Raw genomic sequence first — 16,881 nt, 5'->3', positions numbered from 1 at the left:
AAGGAAAACACTCAAGTGGAAGTAAGACTTTTACAAGGAAACCAACAGTTTCAAAAAAGCAGAAATTAAGCATAAGGTTCTGTTGTTAGGTAGTAACAATTGAAGACGTATGAGCCCAATCTTGCAGGAAAAATTAGGTACCAGGTAACAGATCACAAGTTTTTCAAGTCCAGTGCATGTCTTAGCCAATTGATAGAGGATGTAAGACAACTGTACAATGGGTTGAGAAAGCAGAATCATGTTGGGATAGAAAGTGGAGCAGGTAACAGTGCTGATAGGGATCGAGACTACAATATTGAGTGGGAGCTGATAAAAATAGCATCTGCAATGAACCACACAAATGTTGGCTTGGTTCCTACTTTCATGCAGTATGATTGACTCCAACTGAACAGCTCTGTCAGGAGGGTCAATATGAAGCTAGATCAGCTGCTACAGGCTTTGTCAGGTATGGGCTTGTTTCCTGTTGATACTATTGGTAGGTGGGACTTCACAAGGTATGGCCTGGATCTCAGTAGTAAAGGGAAAGGTAAGTTGACCGAGATGATAGCAAAATATTTAAGGAGGAAGGGGCACTGAAACTCATGGAGTACCTCTTTTTTAGGCTAACATCAATATCCGACGGTTCAACATTGAATGAAATTAAGCTTAATGAGAAGCTCAGAGAGGCAGGTACTAGAGATGTTAAAATATCATAAGATTTTCGTATAAGTACAGTGAAAAATGCAGTTAATATATCACAAGATTGTCATAAAAGTACAGCGAAAAATAATGTTGGTATATTGCATCAGAATAACAGGGGATGGAAAAACAAAGTAGATGAGCTTCTTATTTGCTTAGAAGATTTAGATTTGGTAAGACGTACTACGCCTGTTGGAACATCCCATACTCACAGATATGGAAAAGGTAAATGTCGGTGGATATAAGCTTTCAGCACATGTAAATAGAGGCACTATGGAGAGAAGAGAAATTGCAGTATATGTTAAAATTTATCATTCAATGAAAAGTTTAGAAACTAAAATAATTTGTGTATAGCAACACATAGAAGCATGTGCCTGCAAGCTTAAATTAAGTAACGGTACTTTTATAATTGTGGTTGTGCATAGGTCCCCATTGGGAAATTTTTAGCTGTTTCTGAAAAACTTGTATTCTTTATTGGGCTATCGGTCAGACAGAGGGAAGAAAATTTTCGTTTGTGGGAGATTTCAATGTAGATTTTCTGAAAGAGTCCTTCAATTTGATGATCAGATATTGATTTTCCTACATGGGTGCTACAGGCAAGCAGCAATGTTTATATATACCAAGATAAATTTAATCAAATAAAACCCTCTCCATATCAAGAACCATATTTCTGATAATGATGCACAGCTAGTTACAGTATAAGACATAGCTCCATATAGTATTGCAAAACAGTCCTCAAAAACACTGAATTAAATTAACAATTTAACAATTGCAAATTTAGGGAAAGTTTGCAACGTTTAGAGTGGGATGAGGTGTACAGGGAACCTGATACTACTATAAAATTTAACCTATTTTATGATATCTTTCTTGAGAATATTGGAAAATAATTTCCCTAAGAAAACAGTGAAACATAATTGTAAGAAACCATCTAAAAACTGAGTCTTATTAAAGGGATATAAATCTTGCAAACAGAAAAGGGAATCTACCTTATATTTGAAAGGAGTAAAGATCCATAAACAGTTGAACATTACAAAAACTACTGCAATGTATTAAGAAAAATTATTAAAAAGTCCAGAAGTATGTCCATTCTGTCTGATATTACCACATCTGACATTCAAATTAAAGCAATTTGGAATATTGTTAAAAGGAAACAGGACAACTGAGACCACAGAAAGACTGTTTTTCCATCAGATTCAATGAAAAGTTTGTGAACATGAAATCAGAAGTAGAAAATGTATTCTATAATCCTTTTTTAAGTGTTGTAGAGAAAATACGATCCAACTGTTCATTAGAAAATGGAAGGCTGTGTATGGAGGAGGCAATACCTATGCAGTTTGATAAAAATGAAATTAAACCCACCTCTTCTACTAAAATGAGGAAAAAATATATTCATTCAAAAGTAAAAGCCCTCTTGGAATTGATGGTATTTCCAACAGAATACTAAAACCATGTTCTCAAAAGATAAGTATGATTCTCAGCCACATGTGTAGTAGCTCACTGAAACAGGATATTTTTCTGGAAGACTCAAATATACTATTTTTAAATAATTGCATTAGCAGTAGCGAGAAAGAGAGGGACATAGTTGATAGTGACAGAACAATACTAACAAAAGAGTGAAGGAGACAGTGCCAGTGAGAAGGACTAAGAGAAGGAGAAAGTGGAAGTAGACGAGTGCCAGTGATAATGAGAGACCGAGTCTTTGACAATGGCAACAAGGAAAAGAGAGATAGTGACAGTGACAAGAGACAGCAGCAGTGGGAAGGAATGGACGAGGTAGTAGCAGTGAGAGAGAGCAAGGGGGAGACAGTGACACTGAGGGAGACAGTAGTAGTAGGACACAACGAAGGAGACTGTGGCTGTGAGAAAGGGGACAGTGACAACTAGAGAGACACAAAAAGATAATGACAATGAGCTGGAGTGCATGAGTGAATGATAATGGGCAACTGGGAGTGGCTTGGCATAAGATACTTAACCAGCGATGGACTAGTAGATGTGAGCGGGTTACAATTAGCGTGAATATGTAAGCATGCCAAAATGTTTAGCAAAATTCTTAAAGATTTTGAAGTAGGTAGGATTAGACAGCTGGTACTACAATTTTCAGTCAGAGTCTTTAAGCAGGAGCATATTCACCCTTTTTGTGCTCTGATAGGTGCATATTTCCCGTGGTACGTTCTTACCTTATCCATCATCGAAATGGAAACGTGGAATTTCAATGAAATGACAAACTCCACATTTGCACTTCTGCATTTCGAGCCAAATATTACAGTCAGTCGATAGAAGCATAAAAAAACCGAGACTAAACAAATGAAACTTTCACTCTGCAGGAGAGTGTACACTGATATGAAACTTCCTAAGAGATTAAAACTGTGTGCCGGACCGAGACTCGATCTTCCGGCACAGTTTTAATCTGCCAGGAAGTTTCGTGATACTAAATAGTGTTCCACTGGGCTATATTGTAATACTTCTAAGCTCTTCAGTCCGGAACCGCGCTGCTGCTACGGTCGCAGGTTCGAATCCTGCCTCGGGCATGGATGTGTATGCTATCCTTATGTTAGTTAGGTTTAAGTAGTTCTAAGTCTAGGGCACTGATGACCTCAGATGTTAAGTCCCATAATGCTCAAAGCCATTTGAACCTTTTTTTTTTGGTAGTACTTCCCTGTCCAAAAATACCAGTTGTGGCTCGGACTATTGGGACTAAATAATTAAAGGACTGCTTATAAACATCTTGCCTATGACGCAACACCACATCGATGCATTAACTTTGCACAAGACATTATGAATAAGACTAAAAATAGAGTTTGTTATGTTATTTAAAACTGGCTAGTATGCCAAACTAAAACTAAACTCCTCCTGAACAGGCCATGAAGGCCCAGCGGTACCGACCGGCCGCTGTGTCATCCTCAGCACATAGCTGTCACTGGAGTATGCCAAACAGAAAGAAGAAGAAAAGAACCCTCCCCATAATGTATGCGAAACATACTTTCCCTCCAGGACCTCATTGTTTTCACTTTTTCTGTGTAAATGACAATAGCACAGAATGATTAAACTGCTCTACAAAACTCCAATGTATTGGCGAACCTCGACAGACAAAATATAGAGCGAGTTCGTGTGATCTGATTGTGAAAGACGATGACGAAACTTTAACAACGCGAATTTTTTACTTTCACTGACTTCCTAAATACTTTCATCGTACAAAATAGACTTCAGAGACAGCATGCCAAATGTTTACTGCAAGATTACGGCGCGTACGATCAGTGTACCCGAATCTGGCTTCAGGTTGTGAACCACAGATGTGATGTAATAGAGGCCAGTCTTGGTGCAGGCGCCTTTTATTCATGCCCATGTTTTCTCGTCCCCATGTTTTGACCCAGAACTAGTTAATACGAGTAACTGGGAATCGACTCTGTGTAAATCGATTGTTTTAGGAACATCTATAATAAAACCACTACAAAATTTGGATATATCAAGTGTGCCTAAAATTCAAAATGCGCCTGTATAGTGATTCCAATTCAGCACAGTAATTTTCACTTGCTGTAGAAAGAATAGTAAGTCTCTGAAGTAGTATGTTAAAAAGTGGAGAAATGTAATGCATGTTATCTGAAATTCCTTTAATGACACATAGTATGTGACGTTTCGAAATAAATCGAGTTTACTTTAATGATGACACTGAAAACGTATGTTAAGAGTTACAAAATTAATGGAAGAAATTGCCTTACAAGATATAATCCATGAGTTAAATATAAAAGTTGAAAAATATTTTTCAAAATATCTTAAATCAAATTCTTTTTATTTAAAGTAAATTTATGCGTATGTATTTCTATTCCTATTTTCGTTGATGTTACTAAATGTCTTCTACAATCGCATTTCAAGTAGATGGGTCCGATTTGCTACCAGTTTATCTATTAAAAACATCAACTGTGCAACTTCAACGTAAGGTATCAGTCTTCATAACGTAGCACCACTGACGTTCCATCTGGATATGTTACATTATTTATGGCACGACTTAACTGAAAGAAGGGACTGGTTGATAGGAAGTACCCTGCCGCATCAAGAAATCTCCAGTTTGCTAAAGGAAGTAAGTGTGGGGGTCACAAATTGTACAGAGGGACCAAGACATGGATATTGGATACAACGAAGTTTCAAAAAGTGTTTGAAAACTAAGAAGTCACAAAAGGTTGTGAAGAAGTAGAAAGGTTTATTGTTAGATAGTTAACATGGTAGAGGTGTTAGCCAACTGTTGTAGGATGAACTAGGATCAGCTTACGAGTTCACAAGTTCTTTTAAACCTACTGCAAGTCTGGGTCATGTGACAGAGGACGTATGTTAACTTTGCAGAGACTTCACAAAGGAAGACAGAGTTGTAATAGTTCGTGGGGCAGGCAACAGCATAGACAGGGACCCTAATTAGTCAATTGAGGTTGACCTGGTAAAGATAGCTTTAGCAACGAGACATACTGGTGTTGGGCTTGTATCTGTTCTGAGACACCAAGACTGGTCTCATATAAACTCTTCTGTTAGGAGACTCACTTTGAAGGTGGAACGGCTGCTTGGATCAGGTATACGGTCTCATATCAGTATGGTTCCTGTCAACTCCATCAGCAGTTGTCCCTCCGCCACACATCGTCAGGTGGCTTGCGGAGTATGGATGTAGATGTAGACCTTACTAGGCAGAAAAGGGAAGGGAAAACTGTCTGGGCTAATACCAAATAACTTAAGATGGGAGGGGGTCACTACCACAGGTGGTAAAGTACCAGTAGTTACAACTGACAGAATAGCAGTTTTATAGCGTAGGAAGGGCAGAAACGAAATATGTTCAGAGACAGGCTGAAAATGAGATATACATTGATAAAACAGACAGCCAGATAGGACATTTTAATGTACACAATTCTTGGAGACAGTCGCTGTTTTAAACTAGAAATACTGAAAAATTGACAGAAAAACTAGGTTCATCCAAGTGTAATTCAATGAGTGCACAAAATCAGTTGTCCTTATTGCATTAGAGTATCCAAGGGCTAAAGGGTAAGTTTAATGAGTTACTTATTTGTGTTGAAGAATTAGAATTGAGCAAACTAGATTATATAATCTGCCTTTCTGAACATCATGTGACAACTCGTACAGATATGTTAAACGTTACAGGATTTAAGTAAGCTACTTACTTCTGTAGAGAAAATAGGGATAAAGGAGGAGTTTCCACATTTTTCAGAAACTGTTTTGATTTTAAGAATTTTCATACTAATAAATTTTGCTCAGAGCTGCACTTAGAAGCTTTTGCAACAGAGGTAGCAATACATAATGTCTTTTATAATAGTAAATATATACAGAGCATCTTTAGGAAACTTTAACCTCTTTACAAAAAATCTAGAAGCTCTGTTGTCCACATCTAACAGAAAAAACATGGAAATTGTTGTTGCTACTGACTTTAATGTGGATTTATTGATAAGCTATGTCAATGAGGAATTATTGTAATCAGTAACATTGTCTTTCAGTTTAATTCCTACTGTGAACTTTACAACTAGCACATGTAAATGCTCTGAGACTGTTATTGATAGTATTTTTGTAGAAAAATCTAGGAAAAAAGTCATATCACAAAACCAATGTAAATTGGGTATCTGAACATGATGTACATCATCTTGTGTTAAATTTTGAAACTTGTCAAGATTAAAAACCTATTAAAAATGAGTGTAGGAGAGTAATAAATCAGTCAAAAATTGAGAAGTTTAGGTGATTGTTCAAAGACATGAACTGGATACAGCTTTACAATACTACTGATTCAAATGGAAAATACAAAACATTATTAATAAACTTACTTTCACTTTTGAAAACTATTTTCCCCTAAAGATAATGCAAATCAAACAGAACTCTAAAAATAAACCATTGATTACGTAAGGAATAAATACATCATGTGGGATAAAAAGGAGACTGTATCTACTATTTAGGAACAGCTTTGATGTTAGCAATGTAATGCATTACAAAGAATATTGCAAAATATTGAAGCAAGTAGTCCAGGAAACAAACAGCTTTTTAAGAGAAAAAGAGAATTACATCTGGCAATAAAATAAAAACTCTGAGATATAGTGAAGACAGAGATGTGTGGGGCCAGAAAGAAAAAGGAACAGATAGCTCTGAAAAGAAGTGAAACATTGATAACAAGTGCATGTAGTGTTGCAAACCTCTTAAACAAGCACTTTTTTCTGTTGCTAAAAGCTTGCGTTTATCAGTTCGATGTGCAGTGCAAGGAAGTATCTGAGATCAGTATTTAAAAATAACTTGTGTAAAATAGAAATGACACTCATGTCTCCCAAAGAAGTAGCATTCATCATAAAATCCTTAAAATCTAAGTTTTCTAGTGGGTATGATATCATATGAACGAAGTTAAGCAAAGAGTGCTCATGTGAGTTGAGGTCTAGCTTAAGTTATTTGTGTAATCAACTACTTATCAGAGAAACATTTCCACACTGACTAAAATATGCTGAAGCTAAGCTTCTTTACAATAAGGGGGATAAAGAGATACCATGAAACTATCGTCCAATTTCACTTCTGCCAGCCTTTTGAAAAATATTTGAAAAACTAGTGTTCAAGCGTCTCCTAAAGTATCTGAGCTCAAGTAATATATTGTCCAAGCCACAGTTTGGGCTTCTTAAGAGTTCTGTTGTAGAGAAAGCTATTTACACACACAGTGAAAATGTACTTAATTCATTAGATAATAAACTAGAGGCTACTGGCATTTTCTGTGACCTATCAAAAGCCTTTGGCTGACCAAAGTAAATTAGAATATTATGGTGTCACTGGCAGTGCTTCAAAATGGTTTGAGTCTTATTTAAGTAACAGGAAAAAGGCTGTCGTTGCGCAGTCTTCATCTGATCTGAAATTAATTACATGTGGTGTTTCTCAAGCTTCCATCTTGGACCCATTGTTTTTTCATGTGTACATTAATGACCTCTCGTCTTTTACATTGCCAGGTGCCAGGTTCGTTTTGTTTGCAGATGGTGCAAATATCAGTATACGTAGCAAGTCAAGTACAGATTTAGAAATGGCTGCTAACAAAATTTTCACTGACATTACTAATTGGCTTAAAGTTAATTCACTGTCATTAAACTTAATAAATGGTAATACAAAATGAAATGTAAAGAATCGATTTAATGTTGCGTTATCAACAGCAAAATCTTTTATGAAATGACCCATTACATGCAGTTCAGAACCTGTAATAGATTTTCTTCCAGCATTTGTATAACATGTGAAGACATGCAGATCGAAAGGGTTGAAAGTGCTACATTTCTGGGATTACCACCTGATAATAAATTCAGGTGGGAAGGGCATACCACAGAATAGCTGAAATGCCTAAAGAAGTCTGTATTTGCAGTGAGAGTGATGCCACATGTAGGAGATATAAATAAAAAACTTGCGTACTTTGCTTACTTTCATTCTATTATGTCATTTGGGATATGGGAAAACTCATTAAACCGAGAAAAACTTTTCAGCGTGCAAAAGTATATAATATATATATAATATATAATTTGTGGTGCAAATTCAGGAACATCATGTAGAAACTTGTTCAAGAAACTTTGGGTTCTAACCACTGCTTCTCAATATACTTATTCTATAATAAAATTTGTTGCAAGTGACATATCTCTATTTCCAACCAATTAACCAATCACAGAATCAATATTAGGATAAGAACAATCTATATAAAGACCTAAAAGAACTTACCTTAGTCGAAAAAGGGGTCCAGAATTCAGGTACACACATTTTCAATAAATTGCCAGCAACCATTAAAAGCTTGGTTTCAGATCAAGCACAGTTTAAACAAAGTTTGAAAGACTTTTTCATAGGCAACTCCTTCTATTTTATAGATGAATATCTTAACTGTGACTGTTAGACCAGTTTAAGTAAAAATGTCTGTTAGATTTCAGTTTTGATGTCAGTTGGACAACAGTCAAGGTTAGGTATTTTGTTTATGATGAATTTATTAAAAGTGCATAACTATGTTTCACTCTGAGAGTGTACTAATTCTGTAAATATTAGCAGTCCCAGTTTACTGTAGTATATTCACCTATTTCGACATTCTCCTGAAAAATGATCAGGGTCTTGAGTATTAATTCAAATATTTTATGTTTTCTATGTTATTCTTTTTTGACATATTCCGCACCCACGAGAATCATCTTATATGTGGGTCTGTTAAACGCAAACTGAACACAATCTAATCTAATCCAACAGTAAACAGCTTAAAACATATGTTGGCTGCAGTAATTATGCAGAGGCGGAGAGGATTGCACAGCAAAGACTAGCATAGAGAGCTGCAGTAAACCAGCCTTCGGACTGAAGACTAGAACAACAACAACATTTTATTTTGCAGAAGTGCAACGTTTACAAAAACGAACTGTTTTTAAGCGGTAAAATCATTATCTGAACTACGATACATCGAAGAAATGTAAGGGATAGTTCAATGTCATCATATAAAACATATACTTTTTTAAAAAGTCTGTGAACTGTGATAGATAGAAATACATACTTTCTATTAGTAATGAGAACGATTTTATGTATAGCAGTTATCTTTCATGCATTGAGTTTCACCATACATACATATAAGTATATGTTTATATAATTTTGTAAGCACTTCACACACTTATCACCACAAAAAATGTCCTTATCACCAAACAAATATCCATATCACCACAAAAATGTCTCTGATATCTAGCCTGTGTCAACACAACAGTTATATTTCCTCACTGCCATTCATAGCTAAGTAGCTTTCTGCCAATCTACAATCAGAAGGGCACAACCAAAAACACATGGTTTCAACAGTTACTTACCATTGTAGAGAGTATGAATGGAAAGCATAACACTGTGGATGTCCTATAGAATCTATTTATTTAGCTAATTGGTTTTGGCTTAGGAGGCCACCACAGACTAATACTGTAGAAGAACCAAAATTTTTTTCTCTTAATTTATGAATATTGTTCTGTCCAGCAGAAAGAGAAGGATCGATTTAACCTTTTAAACTCTGATCAGGCTAAACACCAGATTTAAGTCACTGTAAGGAGGCTTGATCAGTCGTTCACACGCTTGTCTGCCGTGTGTTTGTAGCATTACATGCTTGTCATTGTGTCTGACTGATAGTCCAGTCCAATGTGTTTATACGCAGTGTGATTGTTATTAACGCTTAAAAACCACAGCAGTGATATAGATGACGCTAAGACACATGGGGCCACAAACGTCAGGAAACACCCCAAAAGTTGATGACAAGTGTTGAACAAGAGATATCACCAGGTGACGTAGTCCACCCCGGTAGCTGAGTGGTTAACGCAACAGAATTTGAATCATAAGGGCCAGAGATCCATTCCCGGCTGGGTCGGAGACTTTCGCCTCTCAGAGACTGGATGTTGTGTTGCCCTCATCATCATCATTTCATCCCCATCGACGTGCAAGTCGCCGAAGTGGCGACAAATCGAGACTTGCACCCGGCAAACGGTCTACCCGACGGGAGGCCCTAGTCACACGACATTTAAATTTACCATGTGACGTATGCCGCCGCACGTGCAGCCCTTGGACTTGTCGGTCCTTCCTTCATCGGTAGGGGCTGTGCATTTCATCACTCCGTTAGTCTACTCTGCTTTCGTTCTTGCATTATTAGGTGATACGATAGTGCTCGCGGTACAAGACTACGATGAATCGGTTTACATTTACGAAAACAGAGCAGTCTAGCGGAGCGATGTGTAGCACTGCCCCCTGCCAGTGAGAGCAGGATCGATAAGACCAGCTGCTGCGAGGTACGTCACTTGGTGAAGTCACATGTTCAATGTTTGTCGTCCACTTTTGTGGTTTTTCCCTAAATTTGCAACTCCATGTGCCTGTAATTAAATTAGTTCTCTCAGGACCATATACGTCGCTTTGTGTGTATTTAAATGTTAATAAAAACCACCCTCTAGTATGCACTCTTCGTCACTGGCTCCGACCACGTGTTGCAGGCCACTCTTTGGGGCACAGTTGGAGGGAGCCTATGCTACAGGCTCCATGATGAGTCTGGGAGACACAGCGTTGCCGAACACCTGTTGGAGCTCCCCTGCCGTCGTTACTGGGGTCGCGTCGCCTCCACGACGATGCTGGCGGACACAGGTGGATGCAGTTGGCGACCACCTGTTGGAGCAGCGTCGTCGCCAGCTGGTGTTACTGCGGCCCCGCCGCCTCCATGACGAGGCTGGGAGACACGGGGGACGCGGCTTCCGCCTGGTAGCGCCGCCAGTGTCCGCTGCCCGTGGCGTCACGCGCAGGCTCGCAGGGCGTGTCCCGCACCACATCGTCTAACGCGCCAGTGAAAACGTGGTAGTTGTACTCCGTCGTGTTGATACGGCCCAGCAGCAGCACCGGGTACACATTCGTCAGGAACCACAGCTCGTTTCGAGAAGCATCCACCTTGCAACAGACACATCAAGACATTGTGTAGTTTATACAACGTATTTCTACGGGGTGTCCGAAATGTCTTTCTGTTTTAGGTTCGCAGAACGTAAGTAGTGGATGAGGCGCAGTGTCCAAGAAGCCATGTTAACCAATCAGGAGAAGTCAGTGTGTCCTGTGGTACCATGAGACACGATCACCAACCACACTGCAGAAGCACTTCCAGACAACATTTGGAAGGAATCCACCTGATGTCAAGAGCATTAAAGCCTTGAATGAGAAGTTCAAGATTACAGGATCGGTTGCTGACCTTCTGGGGACTGGTCGACCGAGAACCTCAGCAGACACGGTGGAAGCTGTAAGGCAGTCTTTTCTGCGAAATCCGAAGAAATCGGTGTGCAGGGCCTCACGTGAATATCAGATGCCAAAAAGGTCTCTCCATGACATTTTACACAAACGTGTATTGTTTCTTGCATACAAAGTGCAAATCGTTTAGGCTTTGTTGCCCAATGACAGTACACGTCGATATGACTTTGCAGTCGAAATGCTATCACGTATTGAGGACGATGATGGTTATCTCAGATGAATTGCCTTTTCCTACGAAGCGACCATTTTTTTCAGTGGAGTAGTGAATCGCCATAATGTGCGCATTTGGGGTTCACAACCCCCTAGCGAGGTCATGGAGTGCACCAGAGGCAGTCCAATGTTTGGTGCGTGCTATTGCACGAGCGAATTATCGGGCCATTCTTCTTCGCTGAGGCTACCATCACATCTGCAGTGTATCTGGACATGTTTCAACTGTATGCTGTCCCTCAGCTGCTTAGGTATCAACCCGATGTCTTGTTTCAGAAAGACGGTGCACCGCCTCATTGGGGTTTGGACGTCCATGCCTATCTCGATATGGCCTTTACTGGGCGATGGATTGGTCGTGATGGGCCAACGGTTTGGTCTCCAAGCTCTCCTGACATAACCCCATTAGACTTCTTTTTATGGGGTTTTGTCAAGGACTTGGTCTACTGAACACGTGTACCAGATCTTGAAACCCTGAGGCAACGGATAACCACAGTCGTTGAATCGATCCCTCCAGTGATGTTGGCTAATGTGTGGATGGAAATTGAATATCACGTATATGTGCTACGTGCTAGCAAGGGTGTTCAGGTGGAAGTTTACTGATGTGTGAAAAGAACTTTGATGGTTTGTAAACAATTAGACACCAGTTTCATATTTGTATCTTACTTCTAGCCTGAGTTATCAATTTATGTAATCAGGGAAAGACTTTTCCGACACCATGTATTTCACAAAGAACGGAGTGTTTGAGGTATGGTATCTTTCTCTGTAACTTACAAAATAATAAGTAAAATGAATATTTACTCTTCCTGGAGCGTTATGAACGTAGTTTATTTAGTTACTAGCAGAGAAACTCGTCGTTGTCCAGGTATTTATTTATAGTTGTGCGTCCACGCCCGTTCCACGCAGCGTCTAGCCATGTGCTTAATGTTTATGGCATCACATTTCCTGAAATATACGAGGGTTGTTCGGAAAGTAAGGAACGATCAGTCGCGAAATGGAAACCACAGTGAAAATCAAAACTGTTTCCTTTGCACATTTAGCCACACCTTCCAGGTACTTCTCTACATGGCCGCCGTCCCAATTTATACAAAATTACCAACACCATTGTCGTAGAAGGTAGCCGCCTGTGCTTTCCGATAATTCTCTACTTTGTTCTATAGCGAGTAGACTGCGCCAAAGTGTTGTCTTCGTAGCCAGCGTTTCATGTGAACAGAGATGATACTCAGGAAGATCCAATTAGGGCTGTGTTGTGGGTGATCGAACACTTCCCATCGAAAAGGCTGCAGGAGCGTCATCACTACCCATGTAGAGTGCGGTTGAGAATTGCCATGATGAAGGAAGTGCGTGGCAGTTGTGTTAGGTGGGCTGCATTCATTAAGGCGAAGCCTCTCAGCGGGCCCTCCTACTTGGCGGGAGACATTGTAGTTCTAGGCACCTTTACTCGCTCACAGTGCGCTCACAACTGAAAAGAGCGTCTTGATGCGATCGACGGACATACTAGAGACACTGCTCAAAACGTCTGTGAAAAGCCTCGTCAGATTTTCGCAGTGGTTTCTATTTCGCGACCAATCGTTCCTCACTTTCCGAATAGCCCTCGTATGTCGTACACGGATATAATTTTGTAGGTACATTCAGCGACAGATGTCGATACTGTCTACGAAATTCGTTGCGAGTAGAGTGGGTAAGAAAGAAGTAATAAATTTAAACGCCATGCATGATAGGCAGTTTTTTTACTGAAATTATAACTTCATGCACTAACAGAGGAAAAATAGAGAGCGATAAGCTTTTTTTTTCATCATTTTGTGGGAGTTATCAGCGATTAAAAAGTTCGCAAAGATTTGAAATTGTGTGTAAAGTTTGTAGGAAGTTGCTAAGTCCTCTCACTCACAAGTACTGGGTGAATAAAGTCTGTGAATTCAGGCGCCGTGAGCTACGATTCTTTTTCCTCCCCACCCCCACGCCTTTGATAGTTGGATGGTTCTTACAGCCTCAGCGATTGTTGCATGACAGTAAAGTACATGCGTACGTCTATGAATATTTGTACCAAGTTTGGTTGCAATCAGTCCACTGGATTAGGAGGACATGGGAAAGGTACGTACCCAAACACACACACACACACACACACACACACACACACACACACGCACACACACACACACACACATACACACAAACATCCACTTTTACTAAATCACACACATCCACTTTTACTAAATCACACACATCCACTTTTACCATATGTATCAATTTCCAGAGAATTACAGCAACAAGCTATAGTTTTTGAAATAGAACGTTATTTTTTCTATCGAGTAGCTGACATTTATAAAGCAACTGTGCACAAATCAGTTCTGTCAATTTTAGTCGGGAATCTAGAAATGTTGAAAGTTTTGGGTGTATTCTGTACATAAAGTTGCTGGTATAACGGAACGATGAGTGTGCTCGATGCAAAGTTTGAAGTCACATGGGTTGGTTGGCTGGGTGACATAAACAGAAGTATTAACAACGAAGCGCCAAAGAAACTGATATAGGCATGCACATTCAAATACAGATATATGTAAACAGGCAGAATACGGCGCTGTGGTCGGAAGCGCCTATATAAGACAACAAGTGTCTGAAGCAGTTGTCAGATCGGTTACTGCTGCTACAATGGCATGTTATCAAGATTTAAGTCCGTACGAACGTGATGTTATAGTCGGCGCTTGAGCGATGGGACACAGAATCTCCGAGGTAGCGATAAAGTGGAGATTTCCCCATACGACCAATTCACGAGTGTACCGTGAATATCAGGAATCCGATAAAACATCAAATCTCCGACATCACTGGGCCTGGAAAAAGATCCTGCAACAATGGTACCAATGACAACTGAAGAGAATCGTTCAAGGTGACAGAAGAGCGATCCTTCCGCAAATTGCTGCAGATTTCAATGCTGGGCCATCAACAAGTGTCAGCATGCGAACCATTCAAGGTGGAGGCTCTGTCGCTATGGTCGCAGGTTCGAATCCTGCCTCGGGCATGGATGTTCGTGATGTCCTTAGGTTAGTTCTATGTCCTAGGGGACCGATGACCTCAGAAGTTAAGTCCCATAGTGCTCAGAGTCATTTGAACAAGTTTTGGAGGCTCTGTAATGGTGTGTAAAGGTGTGGGACGTTTGCAATTGGAGTATAAAGGATCCCTGATACGTCTAGAAACGACTCTGATAGGTGACACGTATGCAAGCATCATGTCTGATCACCTGCATCCATTCAAGTCAATTGCGCATTCCGGCGGACTTGGGCAATTTAACAGGACAATGCAACACCCCACAGTCCAGAATTGCTGCAGAGTGGCTCCAGGAGCACGATTCTTACTTCAAAAATTTTAACTGGCCACCAAACTCCCAAGACATGAATATTATTGAGAATATCTAGGATGTCTTGCAACATGCTGTTCAGAAGATGTCTCCATCCCCTCGTGCTCTTACGGATATATGGACAGCCCTGCAGGATTCATGGTGTCAATTCCCTCCAGCACTACTGCAGACATTAGTCGAGTCCATGCCACGTCGTGTTGCGGCACTCTGCGCGCTCACGGGTGCCCTACAAGATATTAGGCAGGTGTGCCAGTTTCTTGGGCTCTTCAGGGTAGATATGCCCCCAAAAAGAAATGTACTGGTGTCCGTGCAGGCCATTCCTGATATTGGCTGGTGTGTTTGTCCAACTACATACAGACAAGCGTCAGTTTGAAATTAAACCTTTTCCCACTGTTCCACGTTGTAAGTAAACTGTCGCAGCTCCGCTAGTCTGGAACGCCCCACCTGCCTGAAGCAAAAGTTCCGTAACCCAACATGATCTTCCAATTAGATAGCAACTGTTTTCATGTACAAAACATAAATCCTGTGTATAAAACTGTACTTATTTCGAAACTAGTAATCGGAGTTTGACAAGTGAAATGTCATTGAGTTCGTCTCTTCTAGAACTACTACACTAGTAGCAGAGATGTGACCGTGGCGATCATGTTCAACGCACCTTTCACACACTGTGCTCGTTGGCTGACAAATGTAGGATTTGCTACACTGGCGAGGTATTCTGTACATTCCAGCCATCCGGAATCACAGATCGTCCTTCGCCGAACCGAACCGAGGAAAGCACAAGAAATCTTCTGACCACCTAAAAAGATTTTTCTCGGATCGGCAAAGGACAATCTGGGATTGCGGAGGGCTGGAATCTATGGAATACGTCGCCAATGCGACAAAATCTACTTTGGTCAGACATAGAGCACATGCGTCAGAGGTGTGTTCAACATCATCGCCACACTCGCCTTTCGCAGCCCAGTAAGTCAGCCATTCCCGAGCATTGTATCTCCACAGAATATTCCATGGATTATTCTGTCGCGGAAAGTTTGGCCTCGACTAGGTTCTTTTGGAATTCAGTTATTAAGGAATCGGTGTAAATAAGGTAGGCGGAATATCTTCTTAATAATGGTGTCGGCTTTCAACTGGATAAGTCTTGGGAGCCGGTGATTTCTTTAATGTCTGCATGAAGGAAACATTTTATGACTAGTGACACGTCTAGCGGCAGCTAATTTTATTTAGTTGACATCTGCATTTTAGCTGTGCAAACCTGCATTCCGACAGAGAGCTCACATGTAGTGTCACTATTTCGCCTGCTCCTGCGCGTCATAGATGGATCAATATTGGTACGAAGTCAGTGACGTGATCTAGCGGTCACCAGTGCCAAATACTCCCCTGAAGATGGCTGAATGGTTGTCAGCCGAAATATCGTCGATGTCATACGGCTGGAATCCTGAAACTTCAAGGAAAAAGGAAGCAATCACCGTGTGATTTATCTGGAGAATGCTGGGGTGAGACGAAATTTGATAACTAAGGGAAGCAACGTTCGTGACTGTGTACTACGGAGAACTAGCTGAGGCACTATTGTGGAGCGGAAAGACCCACTTGGACAGCTTCCTGCGATGCTTCGTCTTGGCAGTCTTCCGGAATCTCGTCAGGAGATTTCAGTGATATGCTCCTGTACTGAAAGCCTCTCACAAGCATAATCTGTTAGCACCAAAGCATGACAGTTCCAAAGAACACTCAGCATCAACTTCTCCGATGATGGTTAGATCTTTGCCATTTTAGGTGGTGATGAATCCACATATTTCCACGGCTGGCATTTCTCCTGTCTCGGAATCATAGTGATACATTCGGCAGAGGTCCATGATGATCATAAATCTAAGGAAGTTATCTGTGCTGGCGTGACATAG

General features: G+C 40.3%; 1 protein-coding gene across 1 annotated transcript in view; it reads right to left on the bottom strand.

Moving 5' to 3' along the window:
* Window positions 1-8,999: 8,999 nt before the first annotated feature.
* Window positions 9,000-16,881, bottom strand: part of LOC126438175 (protein yellow-like) — a 146,385-nt gene continuing 138,503 nt past the window's right edge. The window contains exon 6 of the mRNA XM_050090548.1: window positions 9,000-11,088. Coding sequence (XP_049946505.1) covers window positions 10,843-11,088 — 246 coding nt within the window. The 3' untranslated portion in view covers window positions 9,000-10,842. The remainder of the gene's footprint in view (window positions 11,089-16,881) is intronic.

Source organism: Schistocerca serialis, unplaced genomic scaffold (assembly GCF_023864345.2).
Source record: "Schistocerca serialis cubense isolate TAMUIC-IGC-003099 unplaced genomic scaffold, iqSchSeri2.2 HiC_scaffold_1261, whole genome shotgun sequence".
Taxonomy (NCBI): Eukaryota; Metazoa; Arthropoda; class Insecta; order Orthoptera; family Acrididae; genus Schistocerca; species Schistocerca serialis.
The sequence above is the reverse complement of the archived record's forward strand: the minus strand, read 5'-3'. Positions and strand labels throughout refer to the sequence as shown.